The 27527-nt window shown below is 40.0% G+C and overlaps 1 protein-coding gene across 1 annotated transcript in view; it reads right to left on the bottom strand.

Moving 5' to 3' along the window:
- LOC124153042 overlaps positions 1–16445 on the bottom strand; it is a 33803-nt gene extending 17358 nt beyond the window's left edge. The window contains exons 1-8 of the mRNA XM_048399317.1: positions 16412–16445; positions 15269–15949; positions 14062–14161; positions 11014–11361; positions 7019–7080; positions 5772–6344; positions 4926–5064; positions 4269–4789 (exon numbers count right to left, since the gene is read on the bottom strand). Coding sequence (XP_048255274.1) covers positions 4269–4789; positions 4926–5064; positions 5772–6344; positions 7019–7080; positions 11014–11361; positions 14062–14161; positions 15269–15949; positions 16412–16445 — 2458 coding nt within the window. The remainder of the gene's footprint in view (positions 1–4268; positions 4790–4925; positions 5065–5771; positions 6345–7018; positions 7081–11013; positions 11362–14061; positions 14162–15268; positions 15950–16411) is intronic.
- Between the last annotated feature and the right edge of the window lie 11082 nt (positions 16446–27527).

Below are 27527 nucleotides of genomic sequence, written 5' to 3'. Positions count from 1 at the left end.
TGTACAGCGCAGTTGTGTGTACAGCGCAGTAGTGTGTACAGCACAGTTGTGTGTACAGAACAGTAGTGTGTACAGAACAGTAGTGTGTACAGAACAGTAGTGTGTACAGCGCAGTTGTGTGTACAGAACAGTAGTGTGTACAGAACAGTAGTGTGTACAGCGCAGTAGTGTGTGCAGAACAGTAGTGTGTACAGCATGCACTATATGTGTCTTCCCATGGAATAATATTCAATTCAATATTTTTCGTCAAAGAAAATATTTCACCGATCGATAATTGATGTGAATGCGCCATCTTGATTGACATGAGTGACAGAGCTATATCACCAAAAGGATACTAAATTACAATTGGAAGTAAATTAACAGCTTGATGACGTCATCCTATTTTCACGTAATAAAAAACGTACTTTGTCAAAGGATAGAGCACGGTCGTCGCCTTTGCTCTTTAGCGAAGCGTTTTAGAACTGAAGTTTACATTTAGACTCGATCGGGCAGACAAGAGTCACTATCATGATTGTTATTTTCAAAACGTATCCACAATCAAGTACATAAGACTGCACTGAGGGTAGATGTGCGAGGTAAAATTTTAATACTGTTCAACATTATGTTAAACCCAACTCAATCAATATGTTAAGTGAAACCGGTGTTGTGTTAGGTGCACGGGAAAAACGGAAATATTTTTGCTAATGGCCTACAGTGATATGCACTGAATGCCATCAAACATTAAATAACTAACACATTATTTGCGGGAATATTTATTATTTTCTCATGAAATATGATTCAGTTTCATGAGGACATGTCCGTGAATAATAAGGTGGCTGTGATACTGGTTGTGCTGTTTAAATACATTTGCAAGCTAAAACGATTAACTGCACTGATGTACCTCTGATGAAAAAACCCAACTACCATTAACAACATGCATGCGGAAGACAATATTCAAGACACATTCAACATGATAGAAATAGATGTACATTTGTAGGTATACGAAATTTGATAGAATTATCATTAACAATATATTAGACTCAAAAATACAATTTACCTTCATGATTCACACAATTTCCAACTTCCCTGAAACGAAACAGTGTGAGGATGTCCTGTGCCCCTTTAACAGAGTGAAATAATCCTACAACTTTACTCTAACATAGGTTTGGGATATCCGTTGCACTAAGATTACCAGGGCATTATGTATCCCACGGGGCTGCAATGTTAAACAAATTGATAACTACAAACATGTTTATGAATTTACAAAATTCAATAAAAAAGCTAAATAAGGCACGTTCCTATCTCGAGGTCCTAATCCAGTTTGAACTGATCTATTTCAAATGGTTTGGCAAATGAACATGTAACTGAATATGATAAATCTATGTGTATATTTTACATTTCATCATCCAAAACAGGCTTCCACAGGAGATATCACTTCGATGAAATTTCTTCACAATGCTTGGTAGACTATTGTGACATTCATCTGTTACCATGACGTCGAAATCAAATGACATCACTAATCTACTTTCGACTGATATAAACCCGAGACACTTGTTATTACTGTTTAGTAAGTGTATAAGGTGGAAGAATATGTTTAGATGATAAATAGAATGTCTCTTTTGATATCATATATATCAATACTCGTCCATAAAAGATAAAACGCCTCGTCAAGCTTTAAACTTGTATCGACATATTTAACACCAAAAGACACACGGGTGAGATTCTGTATTTATCACTCACCAGGGAGCATTGATATAATATTCACCATAAAATCAAGCGAACCAAGGTAGAACCATCTCCTGCATTTAGTCTTGAAAAGAGAAAAAATAATGTAACTTATGTCGTCGAAGAAACGTATGAGTAAAATATTCTGAATTCAAATATTTTAAACACAAAAAGTTATGGGTCATCAATATTTTAGGGGAAACCTCCTCCGCACGCCTATCGGGGACGGTACCATCAACAGATTTTATAAAAGTGAATAATGCAGACATTGTGGTGAAAACAGCCAACCTCAGTGACTCACACAACTGTTTCAAACACACAGTACCACCTGGTCACTGTTTGGCATCAAATAAACAACCCTGATCAGAACGTCTCAGGTCCATATCACCACAAAATGGCCAGTGAACGGTTTATCAGGGGCATGTAGCGTCGAATCAATTAGGCTACTTGAAACACGGTGCGTTTATCAATTATTAATGTACTCACAGGTGACGTGTATTATTTCAGAAAGTACCCAGGTGTTTTTATACGCTCCGTTTCCGGACTCGTGATAACAATGAAATTTGTAAAAAATAATGGTATGTTCAACTAATTAAATATAAAACGTCAACGCCAGAACCATTTTGACCATCCAACGAAACGGACTTCGTTGGTTGGTTGGGTTGTTGTTTAACTCCTCACGCAGCAATATTCCAGCTATATGACGGCGGTCTATAAATAATCGAGTCTGAACCAGAACATCCAGTGATTAATATCATGAGCATCGATCCACGCATTTGGGATCGATGACATGCAACAACCAAGCCAGCGAGCCTGACCACCCGATTCCGTTAGCCGCCTTTTACGACAAGCATAGTTACCTTTTACGGCAAGCATGGGTTACTGAAGACCTATTCTACCCCGGAATCTTCACGGGTCGAAACGGACTTCATTGGGCGCAAAACGGTGAAAATTATATGAATGGACCAGTGAGTATCAGCGATGACACCTGGCGCCCGCGGAAAGGGAACCATGCTCTGCCCTACCGGTAGCTCTCCTTCTGTGGAAGCAATAACTAATACTATCTCTACTACCACTTTGTACATACTTGTGGGAAGATTTATGAACGAGTTTTGCTTGTCGATTTCTTTCCATTATCATTTAGATAATCGTTGGATCTTCCTCCAGTAATTCCGCTTTGATTTTCATGTCCTCACATAATTAACATTTTGTGAACTCTGAACAAGAAAGCGAAGAAAACATATTTTGCTATATTAATAACTATCCTACGCCAGTGGCATATTCTACATACACAGACTAGTGAAAAGGCACAAACATTAGCTTGGCAATGTTAAGTGACTCTCAATTATAGACAATGATAATCTGAATAGGTATACGTTATGTTTCGAAACATGTTGTTTCGTGAACATCTCCCGCGTTAGTATAACACTTTGTACCAGGTGCAGTGTAACAGGAAGTTTCACTCATGTCATGTCTCTACCTCCCTTACAGAGGAGTGATCAACTACACAACTGTGCTATATTTTCATATGGCAAAACTACTTGATCGTGTAAATAGCTGCGTTGGTTAGGCTTTTTCTATCTGTATAACGGTATCGTGATGTCACCACGATGAATTCGTTATTGTGTATTGTTAAGTGGTAAAGCAATATACTTAAGGCCTGCTCGAAGTCATGCTTTCTGTGCATCAAAACATAATACTACTTTGTGGTATGCCCACCATGTGTATAATTGTTTTGTCAACATTGCCTGAAATATGATGAATTACCGCCTTGCCTTACAATAGACTTTCAGGATCCTGAGCTAAATTTATATGTTTAATATTCACTTTCTCCTCCGTTTAGATATTGATTTTTGAATACAGAACGCACCGAATGTCACGTTTCCCTTATAACAGACAGAAAAATATGTTTATAAAGAACAAAGTTCACACTCAGCAGTTAATTTCCGGGATTAATATCCGGTTGAACCTTGAATGCTGACTAGATTACGACACGCTGACCCATTCGTTTGACAATATCTTATACATTAAAGAAAAACGTAATGTTCTTTGAATTAAACATTTTATTTGTTGAACTCCTTGTTCAATGATATCAAGACAGCGATATACACATGTAGAAACAATGATTCGACAAAGGGTGCTCTGCATTAACAGGACGATACTGAGATAATAATCGTCTCTATATTACTTTGCTTGACATATAAATATGCTGATACTTGCAATATGGCTCACATATTACTAACTACCGCTGTGTTTGGAGCATGTACTCATTATTGTTAAATTTTAAATGCCTTGCAACATGATATGTACATACAAAAAATAACGGATGTAGTTTACATATTTACAACCATCTGTATAGAGCTATAACACAACATTTGACACTGGATATCCCACAACAAGATGAAGCAATTCTAATAGAGAGTACGTAGTGCTTTCGTATCCACACCACACGCACATATGTTTCTCATAGCTGTAACAGGTATGACACTGGTATCTCATCCACCTATGCATAATCACAACACTGGATAGTATGGACACATCACATATTATAGCGTTGTTTCCTCACTCATCACTAATGTCATCATGTGAGTCCTCAGAGCTCCGTGTTGTTAGATATCTCACATCTGCATTAGCAGATGCAGCGATTAATTCCAACAACTGCAGAGACTCACTGCTCATCTGCCTATCCTCGTGTGTGACTGTGTGTGATTGTCCTTCAGCACCTTCCAACTTGGAGCCTGACACAGGTTCATAGATATGCTCGGGATGCCATTCTGATTTGTTACAGTCTACCGCATCTACCGGAGCAACATCAACCTTCGCGATTACAGTATCATCAACTTTGGGTTTAACATCCGGCACAACATCGATCTCTTCCTTCACCCTGTTCTCTTTGCTCGTCTGTTCATATACAGATTCTTTGACGAATGCCACGCTCTGTTTGCGTCTGTTGGTCAACAAAGCCTGTTCCATACCAGGGCCCACGTCCTGGTCGTTGATCTCCCAGTATTTATGCGCCAAATACGTACTTGATCCACTGCCTTCAGCTTGGGTAGAAGAGTCTGTAATAGCATCCTGGTGGGACCTGCATATCAATGAAACAACCACTGAAGCTTATAGAGTTCACCATTTACCAGCATAGTAACATTGTAAAATCCTCCGCATTTTTCCGGTAAATGTGTAATCTGTATTCTTGTAGAAACCTCAAATCACTCTTTTACCTTCTTCGTTTTTTACATTTCTTCTTAACAGCCTGCAGAGCCCCGACCAACAGAAGTGTTGACAGGACGGAGCAAACAATCATTAAGATGTGGACAGTGGTCAAACCATCGGGTTTCTCTGGTAAGGCTGTGGTGGCATCTGAAACGTTCGATAAACTACAGTTCGTTTTTATTCATAAGTGTGTCTAACTGCACATAATAGTTTCAATGAAACGGATATCTGCAGAAGTGTTACTTTACGTCCATTTAAGTCGAAACAGATCTTAAAATGTTTTCAAACTGATTTGGATGATAATGTGAAGTCAATCGAGCTAATCATAGGGCAGCTTAAACTGCAGTGTTTATGTCAGAGACCTTATCATAAAGCAACTATCTTGATATTGTGATTATTTCAAACATGTATGATGAGTGAAATAAACAGCGGTAGAACGCCTACATTTAGACCCGATTAAATAATTGCCGCCAGGTGAACAACTTTATATCTCATGTACGGGTGTCTGGTTGTTGTTGTTTTTTTGTTGTTTTACGCCGAACTCAGCAATATTCCAGCTATATGACGGCGGTCTGTAAATAGTCGAGTCTGGACCAGACAATCCAGTGATTGATATCATGAACATCGATCCACGCAATTGGGATTGATGACATTCATCAACCAAGTCAGCGAGCCTGACCACCCGATCCCGTTCGTCGCCTTTTACGACAAGCATAGTCACCTGAAGACCTATTCTACCCCGGAATCTTCCCGGGTCGGGGTGTCTGGTCAACAAGAAGGAAGATAATGCTGAGATAAGTATAAACCAAAGGCTTTCATTTGAATTATATTTTACAAACATCCTCTGCCCTTACCTGAGTGGCAGGCTTCTCCCTGACATACTCCATCGTTACACTCAATGTGGCTCTCATCACATTGTGTACACTTTTCTGTATCTTTGTCGCATGTTATACAAGATTGGGAAGAGCAGGTAACATTACAGTACGTTCCCAGGTAACCTGTTATACAGGTACCACATTTCCCCCTATCTTTATCACATCCATCGCTACAGCTTGGGGGACAAGGTGTTCTACAGAGTGGACCGTAATACCGTGGATTCTGACACGGTCCTGTACAACCATCACCATAACGTTCACACTGTGTGCATGCTGCATCACAGTCCGCCCCACAGTTGTCTCCCTTCTTCCCGACCACACATCCCTCTGTACACATAACCAGGCTGTTGTCAAGCTGACAGCGAGAGTTGAGACAGGTGTCTGGACAGTCATGTTCACACTGTCTACCATAGAACCTGGAGTCCCGACACTGGAGACACTGTCCAGATGACGTCAGATTGACGCACCGTAGCGCACACACTCCTCCAACACATATTCTTTTATTGTCCTCACAGTCGGTACAGAGACCACTGGAAGGTGCAAGTGTTGGCACTGTGACGAAAAAAGTGCTAATTAAGAAAATAAAAAAATTTCACATCTTTCGAGAAATTTTATTCCAGCTGCTTATCACTGTCACATCAATGGGTACAGTCAGTCCGACATTGTGTAATTTATTAAGAACGCTTTCAGCTGAAATGTTGGTTGGTTGGTTGTTTAACGCCACACTCAGCAATATTACAGCTATATGACGGCGGTCTGTAAATAATCGAGTCTGGACCAGACAATCCAGTGATTAATATCATGAGCATCGATCAACGCAATTGGGATCAACGCAATTGGGACCGATGACATGCATCAACCAAGTCAGCGAGCCTGACCACCCGATCCCGTTAGTCGCTTTTTACGACAAGCATAGTCGCTTTTTACGGCAAGCATGGGTTATTGAAGACCTATTCTACCCCGGAATCTTCACGGGTTCAGCTGAAATGTCTGCTGGTGAAATGATAAGAGTGACTTGCGGGTAACCAACATCAAATCAGCCACCGATGACTTTTCAAAAACATATTCCCCTTTGCAGTTAATGTTACCTGTTTCTAACTGATACAGGGAAATACATTCTCCTTTACCTATGTTTACATACATTTTAGTGAGCGAAAATGACAAAAATCCAAGACCAAAGCTTATTTCACTGATATATACTATTTCTATAAATTGCAAATAGGTACCTGATATCAAGATGACCAGTGTGATCGTCACAGCTAGGGTCGCCATGGTCACCCACGAGTTGGGTCACTGTTGAAATACAGAGTTTCATAACAGAAAAAAGTGACTGTCAAACATATATGCATGTAGAGACGGTCGACGTTAATTATTGTAGTATATAAAATGAAAAAAAAGGTAAATCAGATTATCGAATTATCAATAAAGAAATGACGGATATTAATATGCTTTGAACAACTATTTCACTGCTATCTTACCTTGCAGCTTGGTCTAATATCGTTGCATCGCTCTCCTGAGCGAACTGTGAGGAGGGAATATTTCCCCTCAGTGCCCTTGACCCAGGTCTGTATCGGCAGTGTGCAAGGTCACAGATCAGTTTTGTACACAATGCAAACTTACCAGGAAGTATATCAAGTAAAGTGCGTGTTTTACCCGATATTTCTCTGTTATGCCAATTCAACGTTTACACCAAATTGAATTTTATTACATGTTGGGGTAGGACAAAAAGGTATAAGAACCATGTGTAGGTATATTATATTACATGTTAGAAAGATAACACGGCCTTCTGTATCTTTATCTCGTTCTTTATATATTATGAGTTGGTGCCACCGCAGGGAGGGGACATTCTCCCCCTTTTCGCGAACACCTGGTATCATCACTATTTGATAGTGATTCGTTGACAATTGCTTATATGGGGACACGGGTGGCCAAGTCGTCTAAGGCGCCACGATTAGCTGTGCAGAGTTGCGTCCCTTGGGCACGCCAGAAACCTATGATTGTGGGTTCGATGGTTTGTCAGCACCATACCCGTGCTCGTGGGTTTCACCGAAGTAGTAGACGTCTGAGACCTGCATCACTTCGGGCTTTCCTCCCATATTAAGCTGACACGCCGTGATATAACTGTAATACTGTTTGAAGCGGCATTAAACCCAACTCACTCACTCACTTGCTTATATAATGAATTGATGGAGAAAAATACTGTTCACAGAATAGCATCATAGTTATCATTGTCATGAAACCATTAGATCGTCGAAATACTCAAACACATGTACAATGATTCTGTTTTAGAATGATTGGCTAGATGATGGATGCGTTCTGTAATGATGACCAAGTATATTCGTATTGTTATTACGCGCGCACAGAAAGTCCATAAGTAAATACGGAAGAAGAGCATAGCATCAATACACACGGGGAATATACATACAACATGCCGTATTTCCTTTTTTGAGAATACACATTTCAGATGTGTTTATATGTTTTTGAACTAGTCCCATGAACTACCGCCACAAAAAGCATAAGCGAAACTACCTGCCGGGAGGTTGTTGCTGGTGCAGTTTTCTAAAGTTTCCATATAATCTCCGTCTAATCACAGTTTTCCAGTCAGTTTATGTGTACTCTTACACATTTCGGGAAGTTGGCCATGCAGACTGGGTATAACAAGCAAGTGCACACAGAAGACTTTCGGACTTAACCTAATCCTGTATTCCGGATCAATTCTACTGGAAGCTTCCAGTTATATTAGCGGGCATTGGAAAGAATCTATGATCATCTTGTGCATTAATAATTTGTAAATCACACTGCTTCGACGACGCCATGCATACCATGACATATTTAATCACTTTCATGTAATAATAATAACAATAATATGAAATGTGGATAATTCAATGAATTTAATGAGACTGTCCAACACATTGTCAGTGGATGCCAGCTTTGGCACAGACACAGTATCTAAGGCGACATGATGGTGTTGCTCGTTAATTGTATTACCGTCGTGGTTGTGGTTGTGGTTTTGACACAGAGGTCCATCCATGGTCTTGTCCTTTTGGATAAATCCAATAAAATCATTTATATCATTGAGTTTACTGTCCCTTTTGACACTAATGTGATTGACAAAATTCAGGAAAAACATGGCAAATAGGAGGTCCTTTCGGAATGTCACGCTTGCATCCCAAGTACCAAGTTGTCCGACTCCCCATTGTTCTCGGTGCCTTAGGTTTGGTGACTGACATTGGGAAAGTACCCTGATTTGCTGCCAGGAATACAGCCCTTCTGACAATCTGGGTAATGCAGAAGGCTGCAGTGTTGGGGAGTCTTCACATTCTCCGAAAAGTTCTGGGTGGGTTTGACTAGGCAGCGCTTCCTGGGAGAAGTAGAGGGGGTGCATGTAGAGGGGGCAAGGGCCCTGAGCTGATGATAAGCCTAACCAACCTGACTGTGCCAGGATCAACCAAACCCTTTTTGCTGCTCTTTTTTTATTTTAATCTGTAAATAATAATTATAAGGACACTTGTGTAGCGCTTGGCTCCACACAAGACTGATATGCTCAGAGCGTGTACAAACAGAAAGACGACCCGTGAAGATCCGGGGTAGAATAGGTCTTCAGCAACCCATGCTTGCCGTAAAAGGCGACTATGCTTGTCGTAGAAGGCGACTAATGGGATCGGGTTGTCAGGCTCGCTGACTTGGTTGATACATGTCATCGTATCCCAATTCCGTGGATCGATGCTCATGATGTCAATCACTGGATTGTCTGGTCCAGACTCGATTATTTACAGACCGCCGTCATATAGCTGTAATATTGCTGAGTACGGCGTTAAACAATAAATAAACAAACAAGCAAACAGAAAGACAATGATATTGGTTTTAGGCATAACGCTTATACAGATGAGTTTTCAGACGTTGTTTGATCGTCGCGAGATTTAGAGACGTTCGAAGTTCCATCGGAAGTGGGTTCAATTTTAATGCAGCTTGCACATCCAATGACAAGAAACCAAACGTTTTCAATTTCCATGTTGGAACATCCAGGTGCTTTTAAATACCAAAGGACCGCCTCCGTGGTCTAGTGGTAGAGCGTCCGCCCGGAAAGCGGAAGGTCCGGGGTTCGATCCCCGACCGCGTCACACCAAAAGACGTTAAAAGATGGTACTTGTTGTTACCCTGTCTGGCGCTCGGCATTAAAGGGCTAAAACAAGGACTGGTCGGCTCGGAGTCAGTATACTGTGTCTGAGTGGGGTATTCATGTTAAACTGCGGCATGATATATCTAGCACTATAAATCGGCATCAGTCCTGACTAGTACAAGCAGCCACACACACACGTGCATGCACGTCGCTATATAAGCGCAATAATCTTGGACGCGGCGTTAAACCAAATATCACCTCAACTCACCTTTAAATACCAAAGCGGTGTGTCCTGACTGTGGAGTTCAATCATATCTGAGAGATATTTTGGAGCTATATTGTTAACACACTGAAACGTAAGGGACATGATTTTATTATCCACTCTTTCATTCCCTAGAAGCCAGTTTGGTAAGTTCAGCACAGGGGATTATATGAGCAGATATAGTTGATTGAGTAGCAAGCTGTAGCTTCGCCTGTAGCTCTGATCAAGCAACAGTCTAATCCTTCCAGGAAAAGGGATCTGATCAAGGCTGATACTGCTTCATTGGTTAAAAGATGGTGGATTTCAACACTATCAAAGATAACCGCAAATGACTAAATCCTGATAAATACAAAGTGTTTGCAAATCGTCAGGTTAAATCTGTGAATGTGGCGTTGAACGGTCAACAGACGACCGAACTTAAGTGTTCAATTATGAATTTCAAAGGCATAATCAGAAGGGAATTACAAAGATTATTTTAAACATTTATTTCAGATGATGTACATTCGTGAGAGGCAGCAGTATTTACCCATCTTAGGAACGAACTACATTTAAGGATTTTAATAACATGTTATTACGTAAACTATTTACAACTACATTGACATTATGGTTACAAGGTATATTGGTTCTTCAAGACGGGAATTCCAGGGTCACCTTTGTGTTGCATAAGCGTCAGATTAAATGCGAATCTGGAGGTCACAAATTGTCCGTAGTCTGACTGCTTGACATCGTACCTCAAAGTTATCCGCCCTACAATCCACTGATTTCCCATTGAAATGGGCAATTTAAAAGTAACATAGAACACAGATGTAAGTCGCTATTACATCCACACTTGGCTAAACTAATTGTAATCGTGCAAAATGTCTTCTGGTCTGGGCGTTGTATTGATATAGTGCACATGAACACTTGGCTTTGGCAGGAAGACAACTATAGTTTCATTGGAGAGGCGCTCTGCACCTCCTTTCATCACAGGTGCAGTGATGAATTCCTTGTGGTTGGCTCTCTGCGGCTCTTCAGCGGATGCTCCTATGGGATGCGAGCTGCGTAGGGAACGTGTGTTGTTGGGATCGTCAACAGGTACAGCATCAGCTACTTTGTCTTCCATATCAAAGAATGTGTTATCAATGTTGTCATAGGAATGTTCGGATATGTCCTGTTCTATGTCTGGAGCAACAACCCTTGCCGTGGATCTGAAAATGTTGTCAGTAATTTGAAAACTGAAGCAAGTTTACAAATCACTATTGCCGTAAAAAAACAATTTCAATTACTGCAAATCACTTTGACCGATTTATTTAAGACACACCATACATTTGAATAATGGTGATAATTTAGATCAGATATTAATGAAATTACTTTAATATTTATACAAACTCTGTTGAACTTATATAATAAACATAAAGAGCTAGACGTTTGATTTTACAGGTAAACAAAACAAAGATCTTGGTCAGTGTATCTTCTATACTTATCATATGATTGCCTTGACTTTTGCACTCGATGAACCAAGACATAGAACAACGCCCACATCATTAAATCGAGATGATACCTCAAGCATTTGCTCCAAAAACCATACCATACCCATGGCAATGGAACGGACACCGTGCATTAACTAATATAATTTTTAGTTAAATACCTCTTAGCAATGACAGAATTTAATTTTCCCCAATAATTTCCCCTGATCATAAAACAAATTCACGCAAAGTGTCACCAGTGGGATTCGAATCCACCATGTTCGCGCCTAAGGCAAACGATTGTTGTCTTCTGTGATGATGACATGGAAAATATGTACGTAAATAAACTAAATATTTACGTATATCAGGACTGATAGTTCTTCCACTTATGAACGGTGAAACATGGGTTTAGTAGTACATTTTATGTTATTCTTTGCATTGTACGTACGTGTGATTTGTTGGCTTTCCGTGCAAAAGTGGTAGGTAAAAAACGCATCCCCAAGACATTAGAAAATTGTTACAGGGAAATTATTACTACCGCCGTGATAGCTTCATCACGGTGTTGGGTAAAGAGCCATTATGATAGAAAGCTAGAGTTAAGGCAAGCAGAAAAGGGAATCGATAGAGAGAGGACACTTACCAATTACAATCGTGATTGTTTTGATATTGTGGTTGTCATTTAATTAAACACAGGGACCGACCACATTAGTGTGGGCCTGCTTCGTTGCTGTAGTTGCTTGTTGATAAATAATAATATGGAGGACTTTGGAGATACAGAAGTAATAAGATATATAATTCATAAAGTCATTAAGGGAATCAGTAAATGGTGAATCACCAGAAAGCAAGTCTCAGTAATTTGCCATTACCATACAATCGCGTGTTGATACTGGTATGTTGCCTAACGAATGAGGTCGACTTAGGACATGTGACAAAGACAGGCCAGGCTCGATCACCTTAAAAAGATACCTTTAGCACTAGCAGAGTAGTGCGGGTTTTTGGGTTGACTGAGGCACACCGCCATCAGTACGTTTTCCCACTCTGTAACAATCCTATCCCGTCTTGTTTAGAAGTTGTATTTTGAGCGATGGACTGAAGCAGTAGTAAAAGTATGTGAACTTAAACCTTGTGTTGTGTCAATTATTGTGTGCGAGGGCCGGTAAATGAATGCATACGGAGACAGTTTGGATTCATGGATTCAAATTGCTCCTTGACTTATGTGAGCCTTGGCTGATCGGGAGAGTTGTAGAGTCTTGGCTTACATTGACCATGACGGCGCGGAATGGCAACACATTCAGGTAACTGCAGCAGGGTCGCCTTAAGCTTAAAACGCAGTTACGACGCAAACAGAAAGAAATTAAATTGCTCTTATCTTGATGAGTGATATGTTTGCTCCAACTAGGCACATGAAGGTGGGCAAGTAATATTTAGGTGATCGATAAATAAGCTACAGGTGGTCCTAAAAGTATTACATACTTGCCGCAGAATATGCATTTTCATAACTCGAGTCACCAAAGAGTGCGATTTATGTGTAAAAGGCTCAGGGTATAAATTTGAGCATAAAGTTCTTGAATTGTTTTTAAATACGGCAATGAAAACAATGCTGTATAAACATTATAGGTACAAGGGATCTTGTGAATGTTTACCATGGTGTAGATTGGTTAGGTCCCTCGGACACTGGTGTCTGATCCATGCCATGGACTCTAAAAAACAATTTCAACAAATAGTTTCCAGGTCCTAGTGCTCTAACCTTTATATTTTTTAGAATATGTGGTCTGTCGACATGACATTATTTTCAAAACATTATGTTAACTTCCTGGCAAATGTTACTGGGAATACGTCAAATCCGGGAATATTTGTAATGTCTGACTCTCGCAAGGAATATTCATAATCCCTAAAAAATAGCAGGTATTATACACATTCCCTGATTTAACTACACGTTCCTTAGACAATTTCCCTGAAACTATTTCATTCATGGTGTTAACATTGCTTTTAACAGTATTCTAGTCAGCTTAATGTGGGAGGAATCCCCGAAGTGATGCAGGTCTCAGGCGGTTACCACTTCGGTAAAACCCACGAGCATGGGTATGGTGCCGACAAACCTAGAAACATAATCGGGGCGAACCGGGATTCGAACCAACGATCATAGGTTTCTGCCCCAAGGGACGCAACTCTGCACAGCGAATCGCGGCGCCTAAGATGACAAGACCACCCGTGCCCCCCATTGTGTTTAGAAGAATTCTTTTCTCTGGTATCAATGTAACATTGTTAACGTGTTCAGGAAGTTCAGGAAGTGTCATTCACATTATGTTATCGATCTCAGAATCATTCACACAAGAGCGGACCTCAACTTTTTCATATCATGGATAGTTGTATCATAATGTTGCTTTGAAGTAATAACACCAAATGCTGCATAAACAGATTTGATATGGTATGTACACAAACCTCTTCTGTACTTGATTACACACAAGCGGAATGGTCACACTCAGAACCACAAGGCCCAGGATCCCTGCTATTATCACAACAGCAATAACTACGTTGTTTCCTAAAAATAGACATTTAAAATATAGCACATACATAGATGCATAATGCTGACTACAAATACTTTACATCGTTATCAAATGAGAAGTAATGTCTCAAATTATTATAACAAAAAAACCTCTAAAGGTTGTTGAGTGAATACCTGGGATAACTTTTAGCCCCTGTACTCGTTTTTTTACATCTGAAATATTGAAATACTCAATTACGTAGCTAACCTTTGTCTTTGGTACATGTATATGTACCTGGCTAACATTTTACATTCAAAGATGATAACAATGCTCACCTAACTTTATACACTCCCCCGTGTCTTTATCACATCCATCTCCAGAGTTGGGGGGACAGGTAACATTACAATATGTCCCAGTGTAACCTGGCACACAGCTGTCACACTCCCCCGTGTCTTTATCACATCCATCTCTACAGTTGGGGGGACAGGTAACATTACACTTGTCCCCTGTGTAACCTTACTCAAAGCTGTCACACTCCCCCGTGTCTTTATCACATCCATCTCCACAGTTGGGGGGACAGGTAACATTACACTTGTCCCCCATGTAACCTGGCTCACAGCTGCCACACTCCCCCGTGATCCTATTACATCCATCTGTACAGCTGGAGGAACAAGGTGTTCTACAGTGTTGACCGTAATACCGGGGATTCTGACACGGTCCTGTACAACCATCACCATAACGTTCACACTGTGTACAGGCTGTAGGACAGTTCACCCCACAGTTATCTCCCTTCTTGCCGGCCACACATCCCTCTGTACACACAACACGGGTGTTGTCCATCTGCCACATACCCCTGTGTCTTTTTCACATCCATCTGTACAGTCCATCGTACAACAAGCATATGTTGCTGGGGACCTATTCTAACCCGGAATCCCAACGGATTAGTCCATGTAGACTTTAAGTTGATATGGCCCTCTTCAATCAGTATATGTATTCCAAAGTAAAGACAGAGAAACACAAAATAATCCCTATCGTATTTCTAGTATCACAACTGTCACAACCCCCTCTCTTTGTGACACCAGCAAATTCACAACATAACTACTTTCGATGTGTTTATTCCAACGTGGGATTGAAATGAATAAAATAATATGTGTACAACTTACCTGTCTCGTTGCAACCGCCGTCTTGATTACATCCTTCCCTACAGGTGGTAGGACAGGAGATATTACAGTACTTCCCACTGTTCCCTGGATTACAACCATCACATTTTCCGATCTCCTTATCACATCCATCGCTACAGTTTGGGGGACAGGTGTCATTACAGTTCTTCCCTCTGTAACCCGACACGCAGCTGACACACTCCCCCGTGTCTTTATCACATCCATCTCTACAGTTAGGGGGACAGGTAACATCACACTTGTAACCTGGCTTACAGCTGTCACACTCCCCCGTGATCCTATTACATCCATCTGTACAGTTGGAGGAACAAGGTGTTCTACAGTTTGGACCGTAATACAGGGCATTCTGACACGGTCCTGTACAACCATCACCATAACGTTCACACTGTGTACAGGCTTTAGGACAGTTCACGCCACAGTTATCTCCCTTCCTCCCGGCCACACATCCCTCTGTACACACAGCACGGGTGTTGTTCATCTGACAGCGAGAGTTGAGACAGGTGTCTGGACAGTCATGTTCACACTGTTCACCATAGAACCTGGAGTCCCGACACTGGAGACACTCTCCAGATGACGACACATTGACACAGCGAGGTGGACACACACCGTCAACACAGGTCACGTTGTTACTGTCACAGTTGGTACATGGTGCGCTTGTAGAGCAAACTGTCGAATAATGAACTCATAAAACATTAAAACTGATACACATGTTGATTGGGAAAGTAATGATGCATGGCACTTACACATACACATATCTAATTCATATCTAAATATGAAATGTCCATGCTTGCCGTAAAAGGCGATTATGCTTGTCGTAAGAGGCGACTAACCGGATCGGGTGGTCAGGCTCGCTGACTTGGTTGATGCATCTCATCGATCCCAATTACGTGGATCGATGCTCATGATATTAATCACTGGATTGTCTGGTCCAGACTCGATTATTTGCAGACCGCCTTCATATAGCTGGAATCTTGCTGAGTGCGGCGTTAAACAACAAACCAACAAATCTTATTCAAAGCTATAGCTGTTGATTGGATGTTATATCATAACATCGATTTTGATTTTGACATCATCATTCTCTGATGATGGCTACATGTTATGAGGTCAGCTCTGAAACTAAATATGTACCAAAAGATTCATGGTAACGTTTGGAAAAGCTCATGACGTCTATATCATCTTAAGCTTAAAGGCATTAAACGCACCTGATGCCACCGTGAAGGCTATCGCCATGAGACACTCCATTGATGCAAGGTCCTGAAAATAATAAAACAAATGTGTTATCTAGTAACTCTCTTCTCAACCTCGTCATATCGTCAAAGGTATGCTCTCCATGCTTCAGCTGATACTGTATGCCAACCATACACATAGGCTAGTTTGCTTTGGTTAATAAACAAGAAGTTCAAATATATGTCAGTGGTGTTTGACATTATGATGTGTACATATAAATAAAGGAACTTTCAACAAATATCAATAATTCAAGATGCTAGCTGTGTATTTACGTTAACTCTATGTGACGTTAAAACGGACATTGAAAACTCCTAGAAATCGGGACATAAACCTTCAAACATCCCTTGTTGTGACGGGTGCTACAGGTTGGGCAGGCTACGCTCATCTTTTCGCGAAAACCAGGTTCATCACTATTTGATACTTATTCATAAACACATGTTCATGATATAGTCGGAATCGTACAGTCGATTCAGCTTTTAGCTGAGAATTCTTATGAATATGGAAAGGGTTTTGTCGCTTTATTTTGACACAGATAGGGTCTCACGCTTTGTCTATCTCTATGGGTATAAGAGGAAGCTCATCTGTCTCTAGCTCAGAATTCATATTAGGAAAACATTTACTTTTAATTTCTGCTGAATAGATGACCCAATTTCTTGTAATAATAGCTGAGGGGTAGCATACACGTGCATGTTTCAGGTATGTACCACTTTCGAAAGCAAACACATGCGAATCTCACAGATTTCAAGTTTGCATTTAAATGTACTTCAAAAGAGATTTATCTATGTGCAAAGATATACTACAATAGGGATGAGTATAATTTTCCCATAGTTAATTATTAATTGATGATTCGGATATATTGTATCTTGTTTGATGTTGCAACTTTTTTGACACTTCATGTCATAGGACAGTGAGTATGGATATCGTGCGAAAGCGTTGGCATTTTTACCCCTTGATAAATAGGAAATGTATAGTAGATTCATATGATACATCTTAAATGAAAATTGTGTTCTGTATATTATATGACTTTGTTTCTCATTGGCATTGACTATTTGTCAATGTGTGTGTCACTATTTCACTGTCAGTTCCTGCTTAATGTGTTCTAAAGTACGATATATTCTAGTTATTACCCTTTGTATTTGAACTGACGTTCCTCAGTTGATTACAAAAGACGTCTTCCCTTTCCAACCTGTGATTACACTCATCAAGGTTAAATCGTGATGCCTACAATAAGTAACACCAGATATCTACTTTCCTGCTGTTCTTTTCATTTTATAATATGTGGTTATTGTTTCCTTTATCAGACCCTAGTGTAATGTAACCTCAGTTAATATTCTGTTTCATTAGTGAGAGCAAATGACGGGAAAGTACATGTATAATTAATATGGTCACGTTTTTCTGCTGGTCATCTGCATTGCATCCTCTGCATTGATTCGACTGGTGCGCAATAAGCTGCAATATGTATACTGTGCAAACGTCATTCTGTGATTAATGGTGTAGATCATATTTTCGTGAAGCTAAGAATATATAACCGTACCAAGTTTGAAGAGTTTTGAAACTGGTAACATATACATATTAAATGTGTTTCCTTCAACAGAGAGGTGGGTTATTCACTAAAAATAGGAATATCCAACGCAACACCTAAACGTAAACTTGAACGATCATTGCCATACAGCGTATAATTCACTAAACATTATAACAGTGCTATTAAAACATATCAGAATGATAACGTCTTGGCTGCGAGCATTTAAAAGACCCCGGTTTCAGGGACCCATCTGTTATAATGTTATTCCCACTGCGTTGTTAGTGAGAGAGTTGGGTTTAACGCTACTACCATAATGTCTGTTATATCACAGCGTGTCATTTTGGTGTGGGAGGTAAGCCCGAAGTTGTGCAGGCTCCTGTGCTGACGGCTTCTATGACCTAGAAACAGGGCGAACCCAGTATAGGCCGTGGGCTAGGTATGAAAAAGATGTACTCAGGTTGGAAGATGATGGGCTCATAGGATGGACGCCGAATTGGGCGGCCAGCTAGTTCCAAAGATTCAATTTCAGGTTGTTTCAAACGGTCAAGGTTCATTGTAAAACGCTGATAATATTCTCTGTGATAGCCATGGTTTCTTCCAGAACTGCCGGCAGGCTTGTACATGACACTTCCATTTGATTTGGCGTTTCTGGAGGTTCTGCCATCCTTCTGATCTCTCCTTCAGCTTTTCGATCTTCTCATCGGGATCTATGGCTTTGCTCAGACGTTGAAGTGGGCCATACTTCAAGCCAGGTACATGTATGATGCACACTGGCTCTGGATCACTGGGGATACGTTTCCGTTTAGGTTGACATGTCAAAGCTTTCTTTGAGTTGTTCCCGGTTGTATAAGATGTTGGTCTCAGTCACAACAGTTCAACCTCAAAAGACACATAATCACGGTGATGACATTGTTACAAGGTGGGACATTTCCATATATATTAACTTGGGTATTCTGTAAGAGAATCTTAAGTATGTAATTGGAATATCCTTTATTTCTGTGAATGCATGGTCCCTGTTCATTTCAAGCCATTCATATACGATTTGGACGATTCGCATTTGGACATTATCTGTAAATTACAAACTTAAGTTAGCTAAGTTATGTATGAACTAAATGTTAGTAAGTGAATTCGTCTTTCACTTTCGGTGGTTCCCCCTGCAAATTCACCTTAACTAGTAGCTGTACTAAAGAATCTGAAACTCAACTTGAAATGGCCAAATTTGTCAAAATATCAAGCCAGCGTCCAAGAAATTGATTTGTATATTTGCTGAAATTACATTAACATTATGATCAGTTTTTTGCACAGCTTTATGGTTGCCATCTTGGATATGTTACACATAGGTCCATTTTTATTCAAAGTTCTGAAATCGACTTGAACATTATACTGTGAACCTCTTATATGCATACAAAAGTGAGTGATATCAGAGTTGTCAAGAAGTATTCTGTTTGATTGTCCACAAGTAGATCAATAATCAGCCTACATCAAATTATGGTGTTTATATATGTTTTCCTGTGGTATATAACACATCGAGATCGGTGAATAACACACAAGATGACAAGCCAAATCCTGAGCATACATCCAAGCGTTGTTCAGATGTAGCTAAGCCGAGAATGCAATATTGGGTATCCTACTCTGATATTATAAGAGTAAATTTGTTCCAAATTGTGCAAAAGATTTTCACCTGGTAACATCACATGTTAAGAAGTACTAGACGATTACGTGTTAGACGATTAAAGTGGAATCAGGCACACGTACCTAGAACATATACCGGATTACAGGTTTCTGCGAGAAGAATTTGGTTTTGTCGGGATATATGACGTTCGATTTGCCATGGATTGGTCCATATTCACTCAATACCAACTATTGAAACCTCATTGGAGAGGTACTTATATATGGCTTCCAGTCGTATATCACACTTGAAGATCAGTGGATCACTAGTGAGATGACAACCCAAAACGTAATCATACCCCCAAGTGATATACGGCAAAACCGGGCGAAAACGCGATATAGGGTACCATACTTTGAAAGGCTGTAACAACAAGTTCGTCCCAACTTTTTTCTTGTTAACATTCAAAATCATGTTTAGTATGTTTATGGGCTTTAAAAAAAATTAGTTGGGTTTGGATGTTGGGGGGGTGCTCGTGGGTCATACCTAGCCCACGGCCTAGTACTGTTGTTCCTATTCTATACTAGGAATAGGATGACAACTGTGCCATCCGTACCACTGTGTCAGCTCTTCTTTGTACTCTTGGTTATGATTTCACATATTTTTTTAATATTTTTTAATTACTTAGCAGCTGCTTCCGGTAGAGCTGGATATATTTACCCTTTTCGCGAACACATGGTATCATCACAAAATATCGGGGATCCGTTCATATTTTCACCATTATTTTTCCTTTTACGTCCAATTGATAAAAGAGACTAATCAATCTCTGCCATTGACGTTTAATTGTCCACGAAATGTCCATCCGTTCTGAACATGCTATGTGAAGCGTCTGAGCAACTGGTTTGGACGCTCTCTCTATAGATATCTCATCGAAAACGATGTTAAGTGACAAATACTTAAACGTGTATCGCAAGTAAATTATACAATCAGTTACATTGTACTGAAATCCGAGTAACACATGGTATAAAACACAACTTTCACGACCATACATGTTGTGTTAACAGTGTTTCGACCTGCATCAATGTTTTAAAGGTTTAAGTTATGGTTGAACCATGATAAACACTTGACCTTCAGCGAAGTTACTGAGAGAGCGTTAGCTGTTTGAAAAGATAGTAGATACATATGCATAGTCTCATTTCCAAATAGTTGATGCTTTGGGGAATAATCAAAGGGCGTGGTCGTGGGCTCAAATCTTTCATTCGCCATGAATGGGATTCTTGATGGATAGGCACCAATCCTTGTGTTCATTGTTTCATCAGAATGGTAAACTGTACAACGTGTGCGTCACTTTTGACTTTCCTAACCCTTTATCGAGTGATTAATTAAGGTGTTAACCAATATTTTAGCTATATTACTGCATATAGTGAGTGAGTGAGTGAGTGAGTATGGTTTTGCGCCGCTTTTAGCAATATTCCAGCAATATCACGGCGGGGGACACCACAAATGGGCTTCACACATTGTACCCATGTCGGGAATCGAACCCGGGTCTTCGGCGTGACGAGCGAACGCTTTAACCACTAGGCTACCCGACCGCCCCTACTGCATGTAAGCAAAATGAGTAAACACCGAAGTAATGAGGGTCGTGGACTCTTGACTTTATGATAATAATCAGAGTGAATCTTAGATTCGAACTACCAACGACCGTATCCTTGCACGGCAAAGTGAAGCATCTGTTCTCGGCTAATTTCAGAGTCATCCTTACTCCCTCTCACTGATAACTAATTTTTCCGGGTTAATGTTTAAAGCAGCGATAGACCCAACCTCATTAACGAGCGTTTTGTAAGAGGATTTTAATGACGTACAATATAAAAACAAATATGAAACAAGTATTAGCTGGATGGTATCGGGTCAGCGGAAAGTACGTACACTATCCTATAATCCAGCCAGTGTGTATTATTTCCCTATTACGCAACTATGCCATACGTCAAACATGAATTTATATTGCCTGGTATTTATTTCCGGTATCTAAAGTTTTAATATTAGATGCTACTTCAATAAAGTGTAATTCATTACCATTTTTTACAATGTTTCTTGCAAACCGTACATAGAATGGGACGCAGTAAAGAACGTGTACATCAAATAATTGTGCCGATGGATGCAGATTTCGCAAAAACACCATCTCCAGATATAGCCTATATGTACATTAGGTTTATTTTGGTTCGGATGATGCGTATGTGGCTGACATACTCAGGGTCAAATGTTGTTGTTGGTATAACATATGCTCATAATATCGGTCACTGATTTGTCTGGTCCGGATTATTTTAAGGCAGCAGTCATGTAGCTTGAATTTAGCTTAGTATGGCCTTTAACAAGTGAGTGAGTGAGTATGGTTTTACGCCGCAAATGGGCTTCACACATTGTACCCATGACGGGAATCGAACCCGGGACTTCGGCGTGACGAGCGAACGCTTTAACCACTAGGCTACCCGACCGCCCCTCGCTTTAAACAATAAATAACAAACCAAAACTACTCGTGATTTCTCTCGGCCCCTCCATACCAGGAAGGGGGAAGTTATTCTTGTTGACATTTTTGCTTTTCACATTTTGATTAAAATTTATTCGTATTTCCGGTTAAATAACTACACATGGGAGGGAGTGAGTGAGTGAGTGAGTGAGTGAGTGAGTGAGTGAGTGAGTGAGTGAGTGAGTGAGTGAGTGAGTGAGTGAGTGAGTGAGTGAGTGAGTGAGTGAGTGAGTGAACTGCTGCTTTGATTCTGTCAGCTTCAAATAGTAGAAAGCAGAAAGTGGTCTCGGTAAACCCTAACTGAACGGGAATGGCGCAAGCAGCGAAGTATCATAAAAAGAGCGACTCTTATATTCTTATATTGTAAGACGGGCGGAACTTGTCATTACCAAGGAGAGCAATTCACATCAACGAACTACAAAGACATTTCATATTTGATTCATAAACACCTGCTCATGATACAGTCGGTTTCGAACAATGCTTTTAGTAGATATTTCCTATGATTATGGATATAATTGTTGTCTCTTATATATACAAAGACACACTCGATGTATGCAATGTGAATCGTTCCGATGTGTGTGTTGTTAGTTTATTGTTAAAAGTGATCAGTGAGGTTTTAGGTGTTCAACAAAACACAAGCCTATTTATGGTTGACTTGGAATATTATTAATTGTCAATCAATAGCACAGCCGGAGACATCAATAATGAGATTCACACATTGTGTCCATGTTTTGGAATAGAATCTCTAGGTTAACACCATAAACCCTATCTTTTTAAACAACGCCAGAAACCTATGATTGTTGGTTCGAATCCCGGTTCGCCCCGATTATGTTTCTAGGTTTGTCAGCACCATACCCGTGCTCGTGGGTTTCACCGAAGTGGTAAACGTCTGAGACCTGCATCACTTCGGGCTTTCCTCCCACATTAAGCTGACACGCCGTGATATAACTGGAATACTGTTAAAAGCGGCGTTAAACCCAACTCACTCACTCACAATGACAAACCCATCACCTCAATTCACTTAAAGTAATAAATGGTATCAGGTTAAAAGTGTTACATGACATGCCAGCACGTGGTAACATGGGTCCTGCATCGCTGGTAAGTTGCTATTGCCTATTCTCAGTGCTTATGTATCTGTTGAAGGTATGGTTTACATTTCTAACAGTAAGTCTTTGTTCTATCAACTTATATGGACATGTTGATGTGCTTCTGCAACACAGGGTCGGAGTTCTATACAACTTTACTGAACACACGGATATCTTGGCAAAGGTCAATGACTGACATAGAAAACATGTTGTGTAGTCGAAAAAATGTAGAAAAACTCTGATATACACAATAAGGTATGTGTGCATTATAAAATACTACATAGAGGCTTTGATGTCCCTAAAGCAAAAACACGTAGCGAACTCCGGCATTTTGTTTATCCGAAGTCCTGTCATAACGGACGATTGGGGAAACATCAAAATTGACATTTAATTATTTTGTTTTAAAACATTATAAACAGATAACATATTCATTAGCATCGATTGTAGCAATATAATAACATCCTTGTACATCATTATTAAAACCGACCGCCTCCGTGGTCTACTGGTAGAGCGTCCGCCCTGAGAGCGGAATATCCGGGGTTCGATCCCCGGGCGCCTCATACCAAAAGACGTTAAAAGATTATACTTGTTGTTACCCTGTCTGGCGCTTGGCATTAAGGGGCTAAAGCAAGGACTGGTCGGCTGGACTGGTATACTGTGTCTGAGTGGGGTATTCATGTTAAACTGCGGCATGGTATCTCAGTGAGTTAGCACTACAAATCGACATCAATCCGGAATAATACAAGCAGCTACATGTACGCATGCACGTAGCTATATAAGTGGAATAATCTTGGACGCGGCATTAAACCCCATTTCACCTCACCTCACACCTCATTATAAACACAAGCGAGGAAGGCTGTATCAAGTAATTTCGCACTCCTAAATGTGACCTTTCTTATGAAATGTTCTTTCGGATATTGACAATCATGGTATGAATGCCAACAAGAAGTTGAAATTTAAATAATTTTATTTTGATAATTCTTTCGGTTTTGCAATTGGCCATTATTTCAACAGCTGGTAGTTTTGTATTGTATCATAATGATATTGTCATCACTATCATGGTATTATGACTATAAAAGACTAGGTGTCCTCAGTGTTATATTTCAGGCATTTAAAATGGCACAGACACTAAACAAATTATGCAGAAGTAAAGAATGAAGTGATACCAGAATGTAAGTGGAGGCACAAATGTTGGTACCAACGAGTATATAAATGAAATAAAGAAATAATATAGATGTACAAATAAGGCTAACGATTTTAATTAACAGGTTATTATTATGCGCAATTCAAATGACCGATGCATTTGCATTATTGATTAAACTAGTAGGAAAGATGGTCATATATGTCATATTTTTAGTGTTTGCTGGAAATTACAAATGCACATGTTTAAGTTCTGCCAATCTCTATTTGGCTACGTTAATAATTTAAAGTCCCACGTAACACTATTATTGTACACTATTGCATAAAAGTCACTAATAAAATCATCATACGTTTGTGTATCGTTAACCATTCCATGTTTCACAAAACCACTGCGATACATCTCACAGCAAAATGTTCACTTTTACATCCCAAGCAGCATAGCTGGTCTGGTGGAAGGGAGATAACTTTGTGTTCACACGGTGTGATCCTGCATCTTGTGTACGGCATGAAAACCAGCTTCATGGGCAAGTCAAGGGCAGACAAGTCACACCACCATATCATTGACTCATATTGATGTGAACAAAAGTCCCGATAAAGCTTTCGAATACACAAGTCTCGTACTGACGTGGTAAGGTAAATCTGGTAAACACATGTTCCACGAACTTCACACATTTGTAAAATGAATTTTTCTTACCATAAAGTAAGACTTAAGCATGACTTGCCTTTTCATGTGTTTGTGACTGGTGCCACTCGTGGAGCAGGATATGTTGACGTTTTCGCGAACACATGCTTATGATATAAAGAATTGTTGCAACGGAAACTTCTTATTATGGAAAAAGTATTGTAGCTTTGATTTACACTCAGATGAAATGTTAACTCGAGCATCCCATTATCCCTGTAACATTATTAACATCATAGATCAACATTAAAAGACATACGCATTTTATCTTGTTTCCTCTGTTCGGCAACATATCTAATCGATAGTTTGATATGAGAGTGTGATCAATCGTGGTGAAAATGGCAATCACTATTTCCAAATTGAATTTATATCGTCAAAGATGGCGGCCGCTTTACATTTACATTTTCATTTTCAAGAACGAAACCAAAGTTGCTGAGGTCAAATTAGTGTTACTTATTCAATAACGTGGACAAAACCCTTTCTCTAAAATCGTATGCGCGTATCCATGCACGGCAAAGGGAACCAACCGTACTCTGTTATTTTCTCAGATTGTTTAACGCGTAAAACCCAACTTGCTTTCTCATTCACTCACGTACATACATTTTTCTCTTTTTCGACCTAAGGAAGATAACACTCCAGAAATCCGAGGTGTATTGAGTGCCTACAGTTAATGTGTTTGTTTGCTTGTTGTTTAACGCCGCAGTCAGCAATATTCAAGCTATATGACGGCGGTCTGTAAATAATCGAGTCTGGACCAGACACTCCAGTGACTGACATCACGAGGATCGATCCACGCAATTGGGATACGATGACACGCATCAACCAAGTCAGCGAGCATGGCCACCCGATCCCGTTAGTCGCCTCTTACTACAAGCATAGTCACCTTTAACGGCAAGCATGGATTCCTGAAGACCTATTCTACCCCTGATCTTCACGGGTCGCATTTGAACAATGAGCAACCGTTCTCATTCACTTGACACTTGATATTACATAGTTATTAATGTTTAAAGCGGCAATAAAGACAACATTACAAACTCGGGTTTGTAAACGGATTATGATTTCTTTCAGAGAATTCCAACATAGAAACAAACATTATGCACGTATTACCTTGATGTTATCGGGCCAACGGAAAGGACGAAAAGGATCCTATAAACCAGTCATGAGTGATATGTATGATATTTCTTTTACGAAAGTATGCTTCGTTTAAAATGCATTTCTGTTGCCTGGTAAATATTTCCGGTAATTTAAGATGTAACATCAGATGCTCCTTCAGTCACGTGTCAATCAAAGCAAGAAAAACTTTTCCATGATCAAAGAAATCACGGCTAAAAGCAGACTCGTTTGTACGATTCCGACTATGTTAAACGCATGTTTTTATGTATCACCATCAAATAGGGATGAAACCTGGTTTTCGCATCCTGTCCATCATTGGGGCATGTATACCACACTGTCTTTGTTGCAACAATTATGCGACGGCGGTGTATAATGAGAAAGTTCACGTTCAAAATATGAACATAGTGTCAATAAAATCTTTGAACGCGGAAACATGATTCAAAAAGTGAATAAAAATGAACATATGCAGACATCCTGATCAGGCACATATTATAAGTGAGGTGAGGTGAAATTGGGTTTAACGTCGCGTCCAAGATTATTGCACTTATATAGCAACGTGCATGCACGTGTATGTGTGTGTGTGGCTGCTTGTACTAGTCCGGACTGATGCCGATTTATAGTGCTAGCTCACTGAGATACCATGCCGCAGTTTAACATGAATACCCCACTCAGACACAGTATACTGACTCCGAGCCGACCAGTCCTTGTTTTAGCCCCTTAATGCCGAGCGCCAGACAGGGTAACAACAAGTACAATCTTTTAACGTCTTTTTCTATGACGCGGCCCGGGATCGAACCCTCGACCTTCCGCTCTCCGGGCGGACGCTCTACCACAAGACCACGGAGGCGGTCCATATTATAAGTGGACTGTGATCGAATAAAAGAAAAAATACAGAAACACCAACAAATTTAAATGTTGCGCTTTCACGTCTCAGGTCTATAACAGCTTCAAATCAGTACGACCAGAAGTTCTAAATCGTCACCTTCTGACAGCCCAGATCTCAAACATGCAAATACTCAAACTTGAATGTATATTTTTGATACTTTACTGCTCATTTACATAATTATGAATTTTGCAAAATTTAACATTCTGTAATATATTGACAATACCATACATCCACTGATTTGCATACCACAAAGCTAGCAGATATATCTTACATAAGAGTTATTACCCTATCTGTCAGTAAGGTGTGTAGCTAATACATGACGTCTCAACATGAGGCCAGGATCCTAACAATCGTGAATCAGAACCAAAGATTCACCCTGGTTAAGATCCTGTGTATTTAGTCCTCTTTGCGCCTGCATTTCAGTAAGTGGTTAATTCTGAAACCTGAAGTAGTTTATGGGTT

The sequence above is a fragment of the Haliotis rufescens genome, unplaced genomic scaffold (genome assembly GCF_023055435.1).
Source record: "Haliotis rufescens isolate VD_foot unplaced genomic scaffold, xgHalRufe1.0.p SCAF_2, whole genome shotgun sequence".
Classification (NCBI taxonomy): domain Eukaryota; kingdom Metazoa; phylum Mollusca; class Gastropoda; order Lepetellida; family Haliotidae; genus Haliotis; species Haliotis rufescens.
Note: the sequence above shows the minus strand (reverse complement) of the source record. Positions and strands in the feature narration are given on the sequence as shown.